Below are 19,556 nucleotides of genomic sequence, written 5' to 3'. Positions count from 1 at the left end.
TCGTGATCCACACAGTCAAAGGCTTTGGCGTAGTCCATTTGCTCTCACTGTCTGCTCCTACATTTGTTCACATTAGTTAAGTCTGGGACAGGGCCCTGAAATCAGAACTTTTAGGAAGCACCAGAAAATGCTGTTAGGCCACCGAGGTTTTTGTTGTTGCTCTTTGGTCACTTCAGTCATACTTGACTCTTTGCGACCCCATGGACTGTAGCCCACCAGGCTCCTCTGTCCCTAGGATTTTCCAGGCAAGAATACTGGAGTGGGTTGCCATATCCTACCCCAGGGAATCTTCTCCACCCAGGGATGGAAGCTGCATCTCCGGCTTGGCAGGTGGATTCTTTACCACTGGGCCACCTGGGAAGACCCCTCCCCCAGGTTAGGCAATGGATTTAACCCAGTTATGCCTCCTGTTCATCCATCAAAAGGGGGCATTGAGGCCCAGAATGAGGAAATGATTTGGCCTTGACCTCACCGATTGCCGGTGACAAGCTGAGACTTGGACCTGTGCCTCCCAGTGCTAACTGTGGTCCCCCCCCCCCCCCCCGCCAACAGCAGCCCAGGGAGTTTAGACAGTTCTGGGGAGGTGTCCTTCTAGGTGTCCCTGACCCTCCAGACATGTCATACAGGCACAGATGGGTTCCTGGGGCCTCTCCTGTGATCTCGGGGCTGAGAGGTACGTGAGTAGGGGAGCACAGCACCCGTCTGCCTCTGGCTGAGCCCCCTTCTCGTGAGAGGCCTGGAGGGGCTGAGGGCCCATTCCCCACCCAGTCCCTTACACACCCTGGTCCTCTGGTCCCCGGGCATTCCAGAGAAAACTACCCTACATGGTTTAGGTTCAATTACTCCAAATTCTTCAGGATCATGATTTTGCAATACCACTTGATGCCCAAGAAGCATCTGTGAGTTTCTTTTCCCTTTATTTAAAAAAAAAAAAAAGTGGGGTCTTGAAACAACAACAGAGCATTTCAGAGGCACTAACTTTTGCAGAAAAGAAGCTAGTGGTCTGGCCAGGTGAGGGGCTCTTGCTGACCTCAGGGAGACAAAGAGTGAGGCCTTGGGGGACAGGGCCCCCAGAATCTGCTGGAGGCAGTGATAGGGGATTGCCTGTGTCAGGTGGAGGGGAGCCTGAGAATGGGCGCTGTCTCTGGGTGGGGCTGTCCTTCTTCATCACCTTCAGCCTCTCCTCCGGCCTGCTGACACCCCCATTTCCAGGCCACCCTGGGACCCTGGGGTCTCATGCGCTCCTTGTTCTTGGCTGCTGGCAATGCCAATGCAGGAAGCACCACTTTCCAGGGAGTTAGGAGAGCAAAGGAGACGGGAGGCACTTGATGGTGGAGTGACAGGCAGTGAGGAGGTGCCTTGTCTTGCTCTTCCTGCTGGTGTATGGCCTTGGCTGGTGGTTGGGGGGCGTGCCACAGGCTGGGGTGTCAGGGGTGAGGTGGGTGAGGAGGGGAATCCTCCCTTACTCCTGACCTGACAACTTCCTTCCTCACCTCCCCAAGGCTCCCAAGGCTTCCTTGCAGCTGTGGGTGTGCTGAGCAGGTGAGCAAGTGGAAGGCACAGCCCATGGGATCCCTGGGTGACCTTGGACAAGTCCCTTCTCAGCCTCAGTCTCACCAGAGGTACAACAAGCAGGAGGAGCTGGAGGGAATGGAGTGGCCTGGAGAATCTCGAAGTTCCTTTCGGCCTGCATGGCCTCTTCTGGGATGAGCTGGGACGCAGGACATAGGTGACCAGCGGCTCGGGAAACAGGGGCCAGGGCACCTTGAGAGGGAGGGTGCTGAGGGAGCACTGATGCGTGCAGCAGGCAGCTTCCAGAAGGGTGGACTCGGCACAAGGCTGGCTGTCCGGCCAGAGGCCCCGTCACGGCTCTTCCATGGCCAGCTGGGGTATCCAGAAGCCTGCGGAGCCTCTTCCAGGGGCTTCCCAGGGAAGCTGGGGGCTGTGGAGATGCCTCTAGGGATGGGCTAGAGCTGGAGGCACCCACAGCTCAGGGTTCCAGAGTCTCCTCTGGAGTGGAAGTAGGGCTCTCAGGACTCAACCAGCCTGCCTGGCTGTGGCCTGGGCCCCACTCTTAGAAACACCTTCTCTGCAATGGGGCTGAGGAGGATCAGGGAAAGACCTAGAAAAAGAAGTGTGCTTTCTTTAAGGAGGAATAGAGAGTGAGAAGTTGGGGGGGGTGGGGTGCACAGGAGTTGGTCTCTGTCTTAGTATGTGCATGGTGGTGGTGGGGACACAGTGGAGAAAAATAGGAGGAAAGGAAAAGATAAAAGGAAAGCAAGAAAAAGGAGAAAGGAAGGGTAGGAAGGAGGGGAAAACCGAGGTGGCAGAAATGTAGGAAATGCAGGAGAAAAGAGAGAGGAGATGTGAGTGAGAAAAAGAGAACAGGGAAGGGAGAGGAGGGGGAACAGCTAGAGAGTGAAGGGGTGAGAGAGAACTCCTGAATTGGCCAAGGCCCTGGCTGCAGGTTGGGTGCCTAGGTGGGCGCTGGCCGGGGCCTCCCATCCCCCCTGCCGTCCAGCTTCCGGTCCTTGCGCGGGCGCCGCTCTCTCTGGCCCTTCTTCCGATTGGGGTTTCTCTCTGCAACAAGAGCACAGAGTGTTGCTGCTGAGGCCATCCTGACAGATGAGGGGTACCCTCACTCCCCGCAGCAGGCTCGGAATGACACAGCGGTGCTGACCTGACAACCACTCCTTTTGAGAGTTGGGACGGCAGTATCACGTACCCTAAACCGGACACTCCCAATTCCTTAGGGGCTGAAGAGGGCACTGACTTGTGGGGCACCACCCATGCTGGGCATCTGCCTCATTTAGGGCTCGAGGTCCATGTGGGGCCCCCTTTGTCGAGCCCCCCATGTGGGGCTTGGAGGGCCGTTGGGGTTGGGGGCGGGACAGGACCCGCCCACGTGCACTCACTGCGAGGTTTACTGGGCTCTTTGCTGGAGACGCAACACCTTTCACCGGAGTCTCAGCACCAACCTCCCCACTTACCTCCCAGCCCAGCTCTGCCCTCAAACAACAGTGACAGCAGCACTTGGTTGATGCTCCCGCTGTTGCCAGCTGTGGCTCCAGGTGCCCTGTGTATCTCATCTCCAGGATATCCGGGAGGCAAGGGCAGCCCGGATGCCCCATATGACGCCGTCACCGGGGTCTGTACCCACTGGCTCTCCCACCGTGGGGAGTGGATGCAAATCCCAGACCTGCCGGGGAATCCTGACCCCGCTGTGCCCCCCACCCCCCACGGAGCTGGCGTGAGTGTCTAACACAAACACACAATCAAGTCCCATTTCTCAGGTAAGGCCACTGAGGCCCAGGAGGGCCCTCGCTTACTCAGAGGCACAGCCTGGGCTGGAGTTCTGGGCATTACTTTTGAGTGACTCTCGGCTCACCTGGAGCAAAAGACCATGTCATCTCTGTGGCCTGTCCCCCAACCCCCGCCCTTGCTCACACCATCCTGGTCACTGGCAGGTTCATGCCACCGCCACACCTTTGCTCTGGCTGTGCCTTCTGCCTGGAATGCTCTTCCTGTTGTGAGCGATTATCAACAAGCAAGAAGATGGAGGCATGGGTGGGAGCAAAAAAGTGAAAGTTGCTCAGTGGTGTCCGACTCTTTGCTACGCCATGGACTATGCAGTCCATGGAATTCTCCAGGCTAGAATACTGGAGTGGGTAGCTTTTCCCTTCTCCAGGGGATCTTTCTAACCCAGGGACTGAACCCAGGTCTCCTGCATTGCAAGTGGTTTCTTTACCAGCTGAGCCACCAGGGAAGCCCAAGAATACTATCTCTTCTCCAGCGGATCTTCCCGACCCAGGAATCGAACTGGGGTCTCCAGCACTGCAGGCTGATTCTTTACCAACTGAGCTATCAGGGAATCTGGTGGGACCAAGGACAGCCCTAAATTTCTGATTAAAAAGTGTCTGCACATCCAGGCCATCTTCTTGCATCACTAGCCCCACACTCTTCTACAGGAGCTGCTGGTTGCTTCCCCAGGTCTGGGGTCTCTTCGTTTCTGTGGTCCCATCTCAAACTCATCCCCTGTCCCCAGCTGCCCACCATGCGTGGGACAGTCCCCCCGGAAGAAGGCACATCCCATCCAGTTCCCTAACGGCTGCCCTAGCTTCACATAGCGAGGAATCAGCTCGCTCAGAGCCGAACTCTTGTCTCGTGTGTGAATGAATGCCAAGTGCTGTGGGACACTTGTCCCCTTGCTGACTAGTCTAGGGCCACCAGTGTGCTGTCAATCAGGAGGTGAGACAGCTCTGTTGGACTTTACAGAGAACTGGTCGCCATTTGGGAAACTGAGTCTCTGATGGCAACATGGTGGTGCCTGAGGCCCTGACTGTGGACGGCTACCGCCTTCACTGTGATGTTACTTCAGTCAGTACTCTCTGGTGTATTGGACCCAAGCACAGCCATAATGAAACTTGTTTCTCCTTATAGTTAGGCACCAGACGTGGGTGCATGCTAAGTCCCTTCAGCCGTGTCCGACTCTTTGTGACCCTATGGATCATAGCCCACCAGGCTCCTCTGTCTGTGGGATTCTTCAGGCAAGAATACTGAAGTGGGTTGCCATGCCCTCCTCCATGGGATCTTCCCAACCCAGGGATCAAACTCTCATCTCTTACATCTCCTGCACTGGCAGGCACGTTCTTTACCATTAGTGCCACCTGGGAAGCCCAGCTAGGTACTATACTGATTTTTCTTTTTTAATGACAAGTGCAAATAGGTCACATTATCCATGACTTTGTTTCAGAGTGTCAAGCGGTTGTCCCAAGTCCTTTATTATAGGAGGTATCAGTCTGAAGGGGTCTCAAACCCCTGCCGGAAAGGACAAGCTTGATCTTCGTAAGGGATCTGAGGCTAACCCTTGCAGGTGGACACTGGGGAGGGCAATGCTCAACACACAGGAAGCTGTGACTAGTGGGGCCTTCGGGCAGCCTTGTGCTGTGCTGTGCTGAGTCACTCAGTTGCCTCTGACTCTTTGTGACCCCATGGACTGTAGCTCACCAGGCTCCTCTGTCCATGGGGATTCTCCAAGCAAGAATACTGGAATGGCTGCCATGCTCTCCTTCAGGTGGTCTTTCCAACCCAGGGATTGAAACTAGGTCTCCTGCATTGCAGGCAGATTCTTTACCATCTGAGCCATTAGCGAAGCCCTCAGGCAGCCCTGCAGGGACGCTTTGTGGGGGCTGGGCCTTCAGTCACTATGCCCCGCCTGTTGCCCACCGTGCCAACCCTGGTGCTCACCTCCTGGGCAGGGCCTCCGGATGGGGCATTTCCTTGACTCAGACAGCACCTGGCAGGTGGCCGCTTCCTCTCGCCCGGCCCGGCCGGCCTCCCTCACGCGGGTCTCCAGGCCCCAGGCCGAGCCGCAGGTCTTCCCGTTGTGTGTACAAGGGCTCCAGCTGCCCCAGGGGCTCAGCTCACACTCCTCTGGGGGTGGGAGAGGGAGACAGACAGATGGATGGGGTCAGTTGGCAGTGAGTGTCCCTCAGATCAAGTGCAGGGTCTGAGGGGTTCAGCTCCCTGAAGACACCATCTCCATGTGTTAGAGTCCCAGGCTACCATTAAGGAGCCAAAGGGGAACGTTTAAACAGCTACTTATGAGATCCTGGGATAAGAGCGCTACTAATGCAAACACAGGCCACGGCGGACAGGAAGCCTGAGTGACCGACTGTGTGGCTTTAAAGGGGAAGGCTTCCCTGAGGAGGTGACATAGGAGCCAGAAGAAGAGCAGACTTATCAGGTGGCAGCGGAAAGAAGTACATCCCAGATAGGTGTGCACAGCCCTGGAGGCCTGGCCATCCTGTGTGGGGCACGAGGATGCTATAGTGAGGGACAGAGGGGAGGTTCAGGATGGGAGGGACAGGAGACAGGCTGCAAGGTTGGCTGGGAGGCCCTCAGGGCCAAGACCTGGTTTCTGAACCTGATCGTGTGCTTCTGATAAGCTTTAGGAGGTGGGAGTTATGCTGTGCTGTTGTCATGGACAACAGCAAAATGAGGTCATGGAGAGAAAAGGTAGGGAGTAATTTTTTTTAAATATATAATATATAGTATTCTTTCACATTTGATTCTTTTAAGAGTCCTGGAAAGGTAGGCAGAGAATAGGGCAGCTCTTAATACCTCCACTTTGCAGATTAGGACATGGAGGCCCAGAACAGGTAAGGGGTAAGCTGAAGCTCCAGTCCTTTGGCCATCTTATGCAAAGAGCCAACTCATCGGAAAAGACCTGGATGCTGGGAAAGATGGAGGGCAGGAGAAGAAGGGGGCAACAGAAGATGAGATGGTTGGATGGCATCACTGACTCAATGGACAGTTTGAGCAAACTCCAGGAGATGGTGAAGGACAGGGAAGCCTGGAGTGCTGCAGTCCATGGGGTCAGAAAAGAGTCGGACACGACTGAGCGACTGAACAACTAGGGAAAAGAGGCGCTCGCACAGCAGAACAGCAAGTGTTTACGATCCAGCAGGGCCCAGTGACCAGGTCTCCAGACCCTGGAACTACAGTCCTTCACAGACACATTCATCTGGGAAGCACAGACTGAGTACCTGCCATGTGCCCCCTGCTGTGCGGGGTGCCCAGATGAGGCAGGGAAGGCACAGCCCCGGGTCTGCCTCCCAGAGCTCACCGTCTACAGCAGTGGGGCTGGAAGGGCAGAGTGCTTGTACAGACCTGGGGAAGCCCTGGCAGCAGTAGGAGACCAGGGGGCCCCATCCTGAGCCACCTGGCGGGCTTCCTAGAGGAGAAGACTCCTGATCTGAGTCTTGAAGTGGCATGGGGAGGTCAGCCAGATTCAGGGAGGGGCAGGAAGGACAAGTGCTCCAATTGAAAGAAATGAAAGTGAAAGTGTTAAGTCGCTCAGTCATGCCTCTTTGTTGACCCCATGACTGTAGCCTGCCAGGCTCCTCTGTCCATGGGATTCTCCAGGCAAGGATACTGGAGTGGGTTGCCATTCCCTGCTCCAGGGCATCTTCTTGACCCAGGGATTGAACCCAGGTCTCCTGCATTGCAGGCAGATTCTTTACCATATGAGCCACCAGAAAAGCCCATAGTTGAAAGAAATACCCAAGCGAAATCCCCAGATGACTCTGCCCTCCATGGGGAAGCTGGAGCACAGACTCAAGTGGGGGAGGAAAAACCTGATAGGTTGGAGAGGTGGCAGATGGGGACCACATTGCCCACAGCCTGGAGAACAATGGGAGCCACTGAGGGGCCTTGAGCAGAAGAGAACCTGATCGGATTGTCATTCTCAGATCATCGCTCTGGCTTCTGGAAAGAGAGACAGTGTGGGCTGCAGACAGTGAGACTGGAGGCAGGCATATGGGCAAGAGGCTGTGGCCAAGATCCTAGCAATGGGCAGAGAATGAGGAGAGAAAGGGATGTTTGGGTGTAGGGTGGGGAAAAGGGAAAGGAAGGCTGGGGCAAGTTTGGGAGCTTTATTCTGCTTCATTTCCCCCAAAGTTTTTTTTTTTTTCTTTAAACCACCTAACATCTGTATTTATTCTTGTGCATCTTCCGTCTCCCCTGTAAAATGTCATGTCTACAAGGGCAGAAACTTTGTCTGTTTTGTTCACTAATATGTCCTCAGCAACTTAGAAAGTGCCTGGAGCATAGATGATGCTCTAGCAAATATTTCCTGAATGGATGAACGAGATTGGATTGGATGTAGGATGATAGGCAAGAGTCCACAGTGATGCCCATGCTTCCAGGATGGCCAGCCTGTGGCTGGTGGAGCAGATCACTGATGGAGGAAGCCCAGAGGAAGCACCAGGCTGGGGATGGGCAGGGAGGGAAGAAGGCACCCACAGGGCAGGTGAGGATGTGAGTCTGCTGCCCATGAGAAAATGAAGCTGAGGAGAGCGAGTTAGGAGCCATCAGTGTTTGGAATGACCATGAACATGAGCCCAGAGAGACTGTGTGGGCAGAGATATGTGATTCAGGTGAGAACGCTGGAGAACAGCCTCATAAAAGGACAGATCACAGAAGCGGTGCTCACACAGGAATCTGAAAGGAGTAGGGGGAAAACAGCAGTCATGACAACTAATATGACAGGTAATAATAATGACATATATTGAGCACTTACTGTGCCAGCTACTGCATTAAGTACTTTAAAGTGTATTAATTTACCCCTTACAACAACCCTCTCCCATGAAGTAGATTTTATGTTCTATTGTAATTTTCTTAACATTTGGAGAAGCTGAAGGATAGAGAGCTTAACTGACTTGCTCGAGTTCACTAACGGATGATTTTTAGAGATAGCATTTGAACCCAGGTCTTATTCCAAAATCAATACTCTTCTTCTGTACTCTGCAGCTGCCCTTGGCAATAATAATGATGTAGATGTTGGTAGTAATGGTAATCATCACAATAGTGCCTATGATGGGTCTAGTGTATTGAAGGGTTCCTATGTGTCCCTGACATGGCGTTGGGTTTCCCATCATCACGTGACATTCTGCTACGGGTTCTTCCAGGTCTCCTAACACCCCTCACCAGCCCCTGCTCCAGGGAAGGAGGGGACAGGGCAGGGAGAGGATGCCCCCACTCACCCTGGCACTCCCGTGTGCTCTGCTGGGCCGCAGTGCCTGGCGGGCAGGTGGGCAGACACTTTCCCTTGTACAGGTAAAACCGCCTCTTGCACTGGATGCAGAAGTCCTGGCTGAAGCAGCTTTCACACGTGGCTCCGCATTCTGTAATACAGCCAGGACCAGCCCTGGTGAAGGGAGCTGCCTGGGGAGGGGACCCTCTGGGGCTGCCCAGGACTGGGGAGGGCCTCTGAGTCTGCATTCTGTAATACAGCCAGGGCCAGCCCTGGTGAGGGGAGCTGCCTGGGGAGGGGACCCTCTGGGGCTGCCCAGGACTGGGGAGGGCCTCTGAGTGACCCAAGCTCTGTAGTACTGGGGTCCGGATTCAGTGTGTCTCTGGAGAAGGGAATGGCAACCCACTCTAGTTTTCTTGCCTGGAAAATTTTATGGACAGAGGAACCTGGCGGGCTACAATCCATGGGGTCACAAAGAGTCAGACACAATTGAGTGACTAACATCTCATTTGATGTTGTCCACAAATGGGGCTGCATATCAGAACTCCTTTCTCATTTGAACTGAGGCTCAGTGGGGGCAGGTGTCATGTCCAAGGTAGGAAACATGATTATATTGATTCTCTTTATCATTTGAGCTGAGGCTCAGAGAGAGCTAATACCTTGCCTGAAGTCACACAGTGAATCTGGGCTGGGAGTGAGGATTCCCTACTTCATTTCCACCAAAGCTCAAAGATGGTCATGATTTGCCCAGCTCACAGTGAAAACCAAAGTTAGGAGTTAGGACTCCTTTTCCCATTGAGCTAGGCCCAGGGAGAGTCAGTAGCATGCCAAAGGCCACAGAGCAAACTAGCGTAGAGGTGGAAGTTCCCTGTTGTTAGTGTTGAGCTCAGAGAGGGCACTGACTTGCTTAGGGCTTCAGAGCCAGCCTGAAAGCTAGCATATATCTGAGTCTGGGCTCAGGCATACACTGCTTCCCCAGGGGTTGTTGTGTTGAGAGGTGGGATGTGGACCAGGAGTGCGCAGGAGCGCAGTGCTAGCATAAGACAAGGGAGGGGCCACATACTTTTGCACCTGTTGACTTCCTGGCCGCGGACGCCGAAGTAGCCGGGGGGACAGTCGTGCACACACTTGCCGTACTGGCGGATACCTTCCCGACGGATAAACAGGAAGAGCCTCTGCTGGCAGGTTGAGCAGCCGTTCTCCTCTGAGCAGATAACACAGCCTGTGCAGTTGCCCCCCGGACCAGTGCCCACTGCCAGCCAGACCAGGGTGGAGGATGGGGAAAGGGAGAGAGAGATAGTGAAACCACATGTGTCAGCAGCTCAGACTGTCTCATTGGGATAGAACAGTAATTGAGCACGTGGCCATTCAGATGACTACACTTCCGATGCAACTAGATCATGTGACTTTGGTCATGTGACCAAAACCTGGCTAGTAGGTTATAAGGTAAAGCAGTGTGTGTGCAACTTCTAGAAAGCTTAAAGGGCAGGGGGCATGCCCTTTGTCATCCCCTGATCCTTCCTGTTGGGTGGAATGTGAACACGAGGGCTGGAGCACAAGCATCTGTTTTGGATCATGTGTTAAAGATGTTGGGGAAATAAGATTAAAAGTTTGGTCACTCACTGACATATTTAATCTTCACTAATACAGTGTGTATTTTTGAGTGTGTTTGTGGTGCACATGCATGAGGGGGTGGGAGAAGACCCTCGTCTCCTTGCTGCCTTTGTGAACAATACCCCATTCCTCACTGACGCCATTATCAAGGGCTCCCAACATCCTCAAGTACAGCAAGTAAAGGGAAGGAACTTTTTGTTCCAGAATTGGCAACCAAAGCTGGGGAGAAAAAGGTGAGAAATACCCTAGAAAGAAAGGTCCTCCAGGGCTTACAGGGAGTCTTTGCCATCCGACTACCTCTGATCATGCTGACACCAAGACAGGAGGACTCAGGAGAGTTAGGAGCTGTCAACTTGGGGAAGAGGGGGTTGCTGTGGCTTCCCCTCATTTCCCAAACTCCCAAACCAAGTGAGAGGAGATGCAAGGGTACCCCTCACAGAGACTGTTGCCTGCAAAAGGGGGTGACCAGCACCTCACACCCCGGTTGGATGTTGGCTTTTGTGGCTCTGCTCCTTCCAACCCCACTTTGAGCACAGAAAAGAGACCAGGAGAGGGAAGGGAGGCAGCAGAAGAAATTGCACATCCTTTATGGCCAGCATGAGGGGTTCTCAGCGGCAAGTCTCCCCAGGAGTAGTCAGGCTCAAGAAGCCTCACCCAAGAAGGCTGGTTTCTGGCAGGTGCCTGAGCAAGAGGCAGTATGGTAGACCACTGGGGGTAGGTGGGAGCTGGGGAGAGTCAGAAAGTAACCGGGTGTCATTAAGGGACAGGAAAGGGCCAGGCAGCTTCATAGAGGTGGAGATTAGGGAAACATGAAACTGTTGCGTGTTTATACCTCACCAAGTTCAGCTTGTTTAATAAACTAGTTACCTTGGCACTATGTAAGCCCACTGGCCCTGAGATGTGACCCCACCAACAAAGGGCAAAGAGACCCTCTATTGGCTTGAGGTGATCTCTGCCACCTGGCAGAATAGGACTCAGATTAGAAATTATGTTCAATGACAGAGAAACAGAAGGGTATTTCCTGAAAACTGAGTTTGTGGTCGGAGACCGCCTGACATGGGCGTGGGTGGTACTGCCCATTTTGCAAGTGAAGAAACAGAGGCTCAAAGAGGTGAAATGACACACCCAGCATCCCCCAGAATCAGTGGTGCAGGGACACACGTCAGTCAGCACCACACTGCCACTCGGCGCACTTGCTCAGGGCCTCCTCTGTGTCCGGCAGAGCCTGGGGCTGCAGGCGTGAGCAACACGTGGCCCTGCTGTTCTGGGACCTTACAGCCTGGTTGGGAGGGTTGCAGCCCACAAAAGTGACTGTAACAGCAACGCAGATGGTGCAAAGCAAAACCCTTACTAACTGTTGTCTCTCAGAAGAGTTTAGGGATCACGCATCCCAACCCCTGCAGCTTCACTGGGGACCCAGAGGCCAGAGAAGTTGGAGCCTTCCCCAAGGTCAGGCAGCCAAATAGCAAAGAAATTCCAATTAGAGCTACTGCAGTATTTGTAGAGTGAGATTTCAACATGCTGCAGAAAAAACAACCCAACAAGGACTCACCCCTGACCTGGGATGGTTGTCAGTGTGTGTGCATGCATGCATGTGTGTGGACAGGTGATGGATCTCAACTACCATCATTCATCATCAGCTCTTTGAAGAGCTGTTGGCTCTGCCTCTTGCTGCATCCCTGATCCCAGCAGTTGGTAGGGTGCCCTCTAGTGCCTTGCTGTTGTAATGACACCCCTGACTTTTTGAATCTGATGGCCTCACTCCGGCTTTCATCACATCTCTATAACTCATAGGAGATGAGTCCTGAATATTCTTTGGAAGGACTAATGTTGAAGCTGAAACTCCAGTACTTTGGCCACCTCATGCGAAGAGTTGACTCATTGGAAAAGACTCTGATGCTGGGAGGGACTTCAGTTCAGTTGCTCAGTCGTGTCCGACTCTTTGCGACCCCATGAATCTCAGCACGCCAGGCCTCCCTGTCCATCACCAACTCCCGGAGTTCACCCAAACTCACGTCCATTGAGTCGGTGATGCCATCCAGCCATCTCATCCTCTGTCGTCCCCTTCTCCTGCCCCCAATCCCTCCCAGCATCAGAGTATTTTCCAATGAGTCAACTCTTCACATGAGGTGGCCAAAGTACTGGAGTTTCAGCTTCAGCATCAGTCCTTCCAAACAACGCCCAGGACTGATCTCCTTTAGAATGGACTGGTTGGATCTCCTTGCAGTCCAAGGGACTCTCAAGAGTCTTCTCCAACACCGCAGTTCAAAAGCATCAATTCTTTGGCACTCAGCTTTCTTCACAGTCCAACTCTCACATCCATACATGACCACTGGAAAAATCATAGCCTTGACTAGACAGACCTTTGTTGGCAAAGTAATGTCTCTGCTTTTCAATATGCTATCTAGGTTGGTCATAACTTTCCTTCCAGGGAGTAAGTGTCTTTTAATTTCATGGCTGCAGTCACCATCTGCAGTGATTTTGGAGCCCAAAAAAATAGTCTGACACTGTTTCCCCATCTTATTTCCCATGAAGTGATGGGACCAGATGCCATAATCTTCGTTTTCTGAATGTTGAGCTTTAAGTCAACTTTTTCACTCTCCTCTTTCACTTTCATCAAGAGGCTTTTTAGTTCCTCTTCACTTTCTGCCATAAGGGTGGTGTCATCTGCATATCTGAGGTTATTGATATTTCTCCTGGCAGTCTTGATTCCAGCTTGTGCTTCTTCCAGTCCAGCATTTCTCATGATGTACTCTGCATATAAGTTAAATAAGCAGGGTGACAATATACAGCCTTGACGTACTCCTTTTCCTATTTGGAACCAGTCTGTTGTTCCATGTCCAGTTCTAACTGTTGCTTCCTGACCTGTATATAGGTTTCTCAAGAGGCAGATCAGGTGGTCTGGTATTCCCATTTCTTTCAGAATTTTCCACAGTTTCATGTGATCCCACAGTCAAAGGCTTTGGCATAGTCAATAAAGCAGAAATAGATGTTATTCTGGAACTCTCTTGCTTTTTCCATGATCCAGTGGATGTTGGCAATTTGATCTCTGGTTCCTCTGCCTTTTCTAAAACCAGCTTGAACATCTGGAAGCTCATGGTTCATGTACTGCTGAAGCCTGGCTTGGAGAATTTTGAGCATGACTTTACTAGCGTGTGAGATGAGTGCAATTGTGCGGTAGTTGACTATCACTCATTAGAAAGGGCAATGCTGTACCTCCCATTTTCCCATGGTTACAGATGTAGAGACTTGAGTGCTAATTTTATGAATAATAAGTGATGACAACTACAGTTTGTACAATGTTGCTTTAGAAAGATCCAGACTTGATGGCTCCTCAACTTGACTATGCATAAGAATCTCCAGGGAGGCTTGTAAAGCCTCTAGGCCCGGGAATGTACATTTAAACAAGACCAACATAGACATAATTGGCATTTTGTGTGTGTCTTTTCTTGCTCACACTCTTCTTTCCCTGAGAACCAGACCTGGCAGCTATGCTTGTACAGCTTGAGCCTGTTCCCTAGCCAGTGGTGGACAGGCTGTATACCAAGGCCTGACAAGTCATCCAGGCTGGGACCATTAGACCATCTCTCTAGAGAATTTTGACTGTGGGTGGACAGACCATGGTTTAGGATGGCCTCTTGACCTAAGGACATTTGCAGGAGGGCAGGGTGGCCTGTTCCAGTGTACAAGTGTGAGAAGCTTTGGTGGGCACTAACACTCTTGTCTAGCAAAGGCCCATCTCTGACTTTGAGGTTCATGTGGTACCACCTCTGTCCAAATGCAGCTAACATGGGCTTGAGCAATCAGCATCCGGTCCCCTTGACTGCAGTGATTGGTCCAGACACAGGCACGTGTTTCGACGGAAGCTAGTCTTAGGATTGTGTGTGTGTGTGTGTGTGTGTGTGTGTGTGTTTACACTCTATTTGATTTCAGAAGATGTAGACCAGAGTTGGTGGACAACGCATGAGGGGAGAGGGTCCCAAGAATGGAGGCCATGCAAGAGATTGCCTGTGCATCTGATCTACTCCTGGGAGGGTCCATAAAGTTTCTTCTCTTCTAAAACCATTTTGAGTATGGTTTTCTGTCTCTTGCAGACAAAGACTCCTGACTACACAGAAGCACGCACGCACACACACACACACACACACACACACACAGAAATAAATTAGATGCAGAGAGGTGGGGGTGGGGGGAAACTTCATGGGGCCCAGATGGTCAGAGTTTCTGAGCATCTTTTAAGTCCAATTTCTAGTCCCTGAAGTCTTGGCTCACTCCATAGTCCCAAAGAAAGTCACTAGTTAACGTGAGGTAGCTCTCCTCACGTCAAATTACAATCAGAATGCTATAGGTCACCAGGTAAGTGGAGCCCAACGGGTCATGGTAGAGCAGCTCGGCTTTAGCAAGGCTGAGGGCCTGAAGCTCTGTCCGCTCAGCCTGACCACATGGCATACTAAGGGGCCCTGGGGTTCTAGGGCACATGCTTTGAAAACCCCTGGCTCCTTCTGTACCTCAACGGGATGCTGGCCTTCATCGCTGCCCTCTCTCCCCTCTGAGGCACATTTCTCATTGAAGTATCAGTATTTGAGCTCTGATTGCAACCTCCCTGAGTTTTCTTGGGGCATCACAGGGGATGACACCCCATGTGATTTCTCTTAGTAAGTATTTCCCTTCATCAAGACCATCCTCCCGCAGTCAAAGTACCAATGGCCCCGAAAGGATGATCTTGTGTTGCTCCAGCATCCAGAGGGGCTTGGAATGACATTGGAGTCACTTTGTCTTTCCTCAAGCAGCCAGGGGATAAGTTGAGACTTGGATGTCCATCTTATGGAGAATGACAGTGTGCTTTTTATCACATCGGGGTTGGTAGTTTACTAAGGGATGCAGGCTTATAACAACTCTGAGCACGTGCATTAGACCAAGGTTCAGTAATCCATCCATCCATCCAACCATTCATTCAACAGATAGCTAGTGAGCCTCTACTCTCTGTGAAGTCCAGTGCTAGGGACTCAATGGTTACGAAATGTGGCAGTGATCACGGGAAAAGTACTTCAACTCTCTGGGCCTCAGTCATTCTAGCTGTGAAAGGGGGTGGGACTTAACTTGCAGATGTGATGAAAGCAGACGGTATAATGCATGGAAAAGTCTTAGCATAGAGCGGTTCACCCTTGGGATGGTGAAGGGCTCAGGGCAGAGACAGAGGAGGCAGCTTTGGTCTCGGGTGGAGGGCAGTTTATTCTTTCTGTTGGGATCACGGAATGACCTGTGTTCTTTGAAATGAGGGTTCCCAATCTCAGGGTCACCCACGTCCTGAGAATGACCACAAACCCCTTGTTTTGATGGGAGTCAATGGTTCGGTGTTTGCAAGTGATCACTATATTTTTTTCATTTAGGGATCTGAGTGGATTCAGAGTCATTTGCAAGTGATCACTATATTTTTTTCATTTAGGGATCTGAGTGGATTCAGAGTCATCTCTGCATTATCATGCCTCCTGCCCACCTTTCCCTGAGGGGGTCAGAGGCACAGGGTGACATCTAGGATCCTGAAAATTACCTGGTCTCTCAGGCAGGCCCATCTTTTGGCAGCCCACTGTGAGCCTGAAATTGACAAATCCTCAATACCCAAGCCAAGAACTTCAGCTATACACTTAAAAAAACACCAAAAAACTAATTCACTAACAGTTAAAAAATCAGATTTCACATAAGAAGCTGGAAAAGTTATGAATACTTGCCCACACACCAGGCCTGCATTCCCGCAGGGCAATGCTTGGCTGGAATTCCACAGACAGGGCCTATGTTCTCCGGTTTGCCAAGGTCCCCACCACTCCGTTATTATCCCTGACACTGAGGGCAAAGGTCAACCGCCATTATTATCATCCATGTATCTTACAGCTGCTTCATTCATTCACATTAGAAGGCAATGCAGAGTAGGGGTTCCCAAACTTGGGCATGCATCAGATTCACCTGGAGGCCTGGTTAAATCACTGATTGCTGAGCCTTCCCCTCAGTTGCTGATTCAGTAAGTCTGGGTAGGGCTTGAGAATCTACACTGCTAACAGGTTCCAACTTTAAAGTGGAGCAGGGTTAAGAGCCACACTGCTTGCGTTCAAGCAGCTCTGCCCCTTATTCTTGTTCACGTCCCCTTGAACTAGTGCCTTAGCTGCCCTGTGCTTCAATTTTCCCACCTGTAAAATAGGGTTCACACTGACCAACCTGAGAGAACCCTGAGGACCTGAGCAGGCATAACAGTTAACGAGGGTCTCAGTAACATTGCTATCACCACCGGCCATGCCTCAATTGGTGTTTGTGATCTCAGACTTGCTTTGGCAATCAGCGCAGAACTTTTAACTTGATGTTAACATTTTTAAGGTAGAGTTTCTTCACATTTGGGGTGTGCCCAGGGAAGTGTGTGTTGCATGAGAACAGTGTGTGTTGTGGTGGACTACAGGATTTAACACAGCTGTCCTGAAGGACTCGCTGGGGGAGAGGAGGATGGAGAAGAAGAAAAAAAGACCACCATCACCTATCCCAAGGCAGGGCAACCTGAGGAGGGCCAGGCCCTTGAGAAGGATCCAGAACCATGTACGTGGGGGGGAGACCCCCACACGGAGTGCTGGACGGCGCATTCTCCTATCCCCGCCTGGCAGCGGAAGATGCATGTCACCGATGACCAGAGGAAATAAACAACATCTGGGCTCCCATCTGCCTGCTCAGATCGTCACATATGGGAGGCAGTCTTTGCCACTGGAGGCTGGCTCAGAGGACCCCCGGGCACATTCCTGCCTTGGGAGCAGATTTCACCATCCCCAGCAAGGCATGGGCCCTAGCGATGACTCCTGATTGGAGAGACCAGGGCGGGCGGGTGTGGGGACACTGTCTCAGCTTCCAGCATGACAAACGCCCATTTTCTGGCTGTGTGATCTTAGGCAAGTGGCTTCACTATTCTGAACCCGAGTCACCTCTTTTGCAAAATGCGGACAATAGTAGCAACCATCTCCCAGCACTTGTGAGCTCATCCATGCCGAGTACTTAGCACAGCTCATGGCAGACAAATGAGCACTGTTTTAGCACTTGATTGATGGGAGGTGCATGGAAAGCACCCCAAGGGGCTCCCTTGAGAGCTGGGAGTTCAGCTTGGCTCATTCTCCTTCAAATTTCCACAGTCTTGCACACTGCTGCTGCTGCTGCTAAGTTGCATCAGTCGTGTCCAATTCTGTGCGACCCCATAGACAGCAACCCAACAGGCTCCTTTGTCCCTGGGATTCTCCAGGTAAGAATACTGGAGTGGGTTGCCATTTCCTTCTCCAATGCGTGAAAGTGAAGTCGTTCAGTTGTGTCCGACTCTTAGCGACCTCATAGACTGTAGCCCACCAGGCTGCAGGTGCCTGATATTTCTTAAATGAATGAATAAATGATGGCTTAATTAAAGTTCTCAAAAGCTGTTTTCAGGGAAGCTGCAGTCTAGTTGGAGGAACTTGGTTCATATATTGCCAAGAAAGCTGATGATGTCTGCCCAGCAGAACTCAGAGCTAAATGAAGGACCCAGGCAGCCAGGAGCTGGGTTCAGACTGTAGTTCATCAGGGATGGTTTTCTGGAGAGGCAGATGTGGGACAGGACTGGTTTGTGTCAGAAGAAAGGTTTCCTAAGAACGGTGAGTTTATGACAGTACAGGAAATCCCCTACATACGAATCTTCAGGCTGTGAACTTTCAAAGATGCCAGTGGGTCCAGAGAAAGGATGAAGAGAGACAGGGGGAAGAATAAGTAACTGAAGAGCTGAAGAGGCCCACAATGCAGGAGATGGCAAGGGGATGTTCTTTATTTGAGAAGATTGTTCGTTTTTGAGAAACAGGACCTGAATGCAGAAAGGTCCGTGAAGTTTGCAGCAGCCGTTCAGAATGCAATTCAGTGCTACCATGTCATCTATGATGAGAGAAAAAGCTACTATCCAGATGTCACTGGATCAGTTTTTCAAGAGGGGCAAGAGGATTGAATCCAGCAATGAACCAGAACCTGTGCCATCAGCGTCAGGCGTGAGTGAAACTGCAGCTTGCCCCTACCTCCTATGGCTGATGACCCTTCAGCTCCACCATCCCAGCTCCCCTCCCTCTTCTAGTCAGTAATTTTCTTGCCTCTTCACCTGATGCCAGCCCCTGTGTGCCAGATGTAGTACTGTACTACTGTGCTTTTCAAGGAACTGTACTGGAAGATTAAAAATGGGTTTTTTTTGTGTGTGTGTGTTTGTTTTTATGTATTATGTGTGAAAAGGATAATAAAACTGTTATAGTACAGTACTATATAGCGAATTGTTAGTTGGGTACCTCGGCTAACTTTGTTGGAATTACAAACAAATTGGACTTAAGAATGCACTTGAGAACAGAACTTGTTTGTATGTAGGGGACTCACTGTATATAAGTTGGTGGCAGGGAGGGAGCTTGGGCAAGAAGCAGAGAGCAAATCCTTGCTACAGTGTCAATACACGACACCAGGGGTTTAACGGATAGAACCCTCAGAATATAGTATAATAGGCACACATCCAAAATGGAAACTTTTAATACTTTCCTCCCTCTGCCCACCCCAAACTGCCCCTCCTGTCCATATGTGTCAATGGCCACTCCACTTGTGGTCAAACATCTTGGAGTCACCCTGCCTCTTCTCCTTGGGATACCCCATAGACAATCTATCAGAAATCAGTCTAAACCAACGCCAATTACATTCCCTCCCAATCGCCACTTGCCCTGCTCCAGCCGTGCTGGCCTCATCCTTGCTGTCCCTCAAACATGCCAAGACCACTCCCAACTCAGGGCCTTTGCACTCGCTTGCCATTCCCTCTGCCTGGAATGCCCTCCCTACATTCATCCACAGGGCTCACCCCCTTGGGGTCTCTACTGGAATGTTCTTCCCCATGAGACGTCCCTGACCACCTGCCTGAAGTCACACCCATTGCAGATCCCTGTCTCACCCTGCTTTGTTCTTCTTTGGCACTTATCTCCATCTGATATGTGAGGGGTTGCTGTGAGTTTTTGTTATCTCTTTCCCACCACTGAAAGGTGAGCTTCAAGAGGGCAAGGATAAACCACAGTGCTCTGCACAGACTCTTCAGCGCCTTGCTTTGCTCACTTAAAGTATCCTGGCGAATGCTGCACATCACTGCCTTGTCCTTTTTATGGCCGCTACCCCCTCCATGCAGAGACGCTGCATGGTTCATTAGATACAATGATCGTATCCACTTCAGAAAAGAGGAAACTGAGGTCCAGGGCAATGCTGCTGCTTGCTCAAGGTCACTTACTAAGAGGTAAGTGACTTACGAAGAGGTATCTGACTGGATAGTCCGACACAGGCAGTGTGACTGCAGAACCTGAAGGCCTCACCTCAAGGCCACACTGCCTTCCCACCGCCAGTGTATCCC

At 51.4% G+C, this 19,556-nt stretch overlaps 1 protein-coding gene across 1 annotated transcript in view; it reads right to left on the bottom strand.

Moving 5' to 3' along the window:
- Positions 1-898: 898 nt before the first annotated feature.
- The window catches only part of RSPO4 (R-spondin 4), a 36,271-nt gene continuing 17,613 nt past the window's right edge, over positions 899-19,556 (bottom strand). Inside the window, exons 2-5 of the mRNA XM_061437132.1 lie at positions 9,600-9,788; positions 8,547-8,687; positions 5,248-5,433; positions 899-2,580 (exon numbers count right to left, since the gene is read on the bottom strand). Coding sequence (XP_061293116.1) covers positions 2,477-2,580; positions 5,248-5,433; positions 8,547-8,687; positions 9,600-9,788 — 620 coding nt within the window. The 3' untranslated portion in view covers positions 899-2,476. The remainder of the gene's footprint in view (positions 2,581-5,247; positions 5,434-8,546; positions 8,688-9,599; positions 9,789-19,556) is intronic.

Source organism: Bos javanicus, chromosome 13 (genome assembly GCF_032452875.1).
Source record: "Bos javanicus breed banteng chromosome 13, ARS-OSU_banteng_1.0, whole genome shotgun sequence".
Lineage (NCBI taxonomy): Eukaryota > Metazoa > Chordata > Mammalia > Artiodactyla > Bovidae > Bos > Bos javanicus.
Note: the sequence above shows the minus strand (reverse complement) of the source record. Positions and strands in the feature narration are given on the sequence as shown.